At 36.6% G+C, this 1,766-nt stretch overlaps 2 protein-coding genes across 2 annotated transcripts in view; one reads left to right on the forward strand and one right to left on the reverse strand.

Annotated features, from left to right (window-relative positions):
* The window catches only part of LOC109535902 (myrosinase 1), a 13,088-nt gene that overhangs the window by 6,882 nt on the left and 4,440 nt on the right, over positions 1–1,766 (reverse strand). The gene's annotated exons all lie outside the window — the stretch shown is intronic.
* Positions 372–1,497, forward strand: LOC109535903 (the record flags this gene model as incomplete). The annotated part of the gene is given in 4 exon segments (XM_019901942.2): positions 372–448; positions 512–809; positions 867–1,096; positions 1,152–1,497. Coding segments are annotated over 4 exon segments (884 nt in total), but the record flags the coding sequence as incomplete, so codon positions are not given.

Below are 1,766 nucleotides of genomic sequence, written 5' to 3' on the forward strand. Positions count from 1 at the left end.
TGTTTTTTGTTTTTTCCGCAATTATAATGTTGTGTGACTTTAGTATTTTTTATATTTTTTATTGATTTCTGTAATAGATGGTAGTGATATCGTTTCTTTTTTTTCTCATTATTGTTATATTTAGTTGAGTTGACTATTTAATAAAGAAAACAACGCCAACGAATTAAGTTTTTTATCGCGAATAATTTTTACGAGTTACAATCTGTCGATGTTACAACGTTTATTATAACTGAGTTACATTCCGTCTGCGACTGAATTTATAATTTCGAAGATGCTTGTTTGCTTGAAGTAACACGTATGTGCAGGTTATAGGCAAATAACTCGACAGAGACAAGGTTTTACTAAAACTTTTTTTTACTTTTCTTACTCAGACAGGCAGGAGGACAATTTTGAAAGCATCTCCCAGGTGAGCATATTCGAGCGATGCGATTACAGAGGCACTAGAGAGGTAAGGTTTTAACTAACTACTACTTTCCGAATGTGGTGCAATAAATCTATAATTGTTTAACAGCCCTACAGGCAGAAGAAAGGCAAACCCTATTCCCAGGATTCGCACACTTCGTACGTCAGTTCGGTTATTGCGTACTGGAGTGTTAAATTAATGCTAAATCCCACTATTGAAAATTTTCACATAGCCTTTAATGACAAAAGTTGGGGCAGTTTTGGCGACACCGTGGTAGAAATTCAGTTCAAGGCACTTCCGCAGAAGGCGGCTTTTATGGTGAGGCGTGCTGTTAATTTCCAAACCATCGGCTCAAGCAATACCAAAACCCTCAACTCCTTCGAAAATGGAGCGTTCAGCTTCCAAGGTAAACAACTGAAGCAACACACCATCTTGCACGTGCAACAAACTAATTATCTTTTAGATATTAGTGATAAAATCACAGCAATACAAAATGAACGTCAAGAATTGGATGCAGACACGCAATTTCTGGTTTTCACAACTGCTACTTCCAGCTTAGACGCGCCTCTTAAACTTAAGTATTGGCAAAACGATGAACAGATCGTTGTCATTGCTAAAAACTACAGCAACGAAACAAATCTATGCCTTAACACTGCCGAAGATAATGAGTGTATTTACCGTTTTTTTCCCCAAGTATTTACAGAAACAAGTCCAAAAGGCACAATAAATTAAGTCTAATACTTTCTAGAACAACTATTACCAACTGCCGAAAGTGAGTGTATACGCAGGCCAGAAGCAAAAAAAAGAGCTGCCTAATGCAACACAGGATCTAATTGCAAACGAGTTTGGAGAACGACGTATGGAAATAGCCAATGATTTTATCAAATACATCACAAACTGGACGAAAGGGACACGTGCTGGCGCTTTCAAGCTCAGCAAAGAAGACGTAATGGTCAAGTTGGGACAGTTATTACTAGCACCTTTCCAAATATCACCTATGGCCAAGACTGTGCAAGGTTGGTATTAGTCCAGTCAGATTAGACCTTAAAAGCCGATTTGGAGGGCTAAATGAATGAAGGGAAAATATTATTGGAAGTTGTTCGGAAGGATGTCAGAATATTGGAACATCGTTAATAATCAAAGAAAGTGCGGAAAGCCGTTTTTGGAGCATAACTTTTGAACCGTTGATGCTTTGGCAAAAAGTGTAATACTTTTGTAAGTATTAAAAATATCTACAAAATAAGACAAACTAGTTACTAAAAAAATTCAAAAAATTCGCCGAATTTTGCTTCCAAAAAATAGTATCTATTGTAACTTTTTTGAAGACCTTTGTACACTTTAACAGTGGTATACATTTTAAGCG

The sequence above is a fragment of the Dendroctonus ponderosae genome, unplaced genomic scaffold, assembly GCF_020466585.1.
Source record: "Dendroctonus ponderosae isolate FM_Combo_2020 unplaced genomic scaffold, Dpon_F_20191213v2 Dpon_F_20191213_9, whole genome shotgun sequence".
NCBI lineage: Eukaryota > Metazoa > Arthropoda > Insecta > Coleoptera > Curculionidae > Dendroctonus > Dendroctonus ponderosae.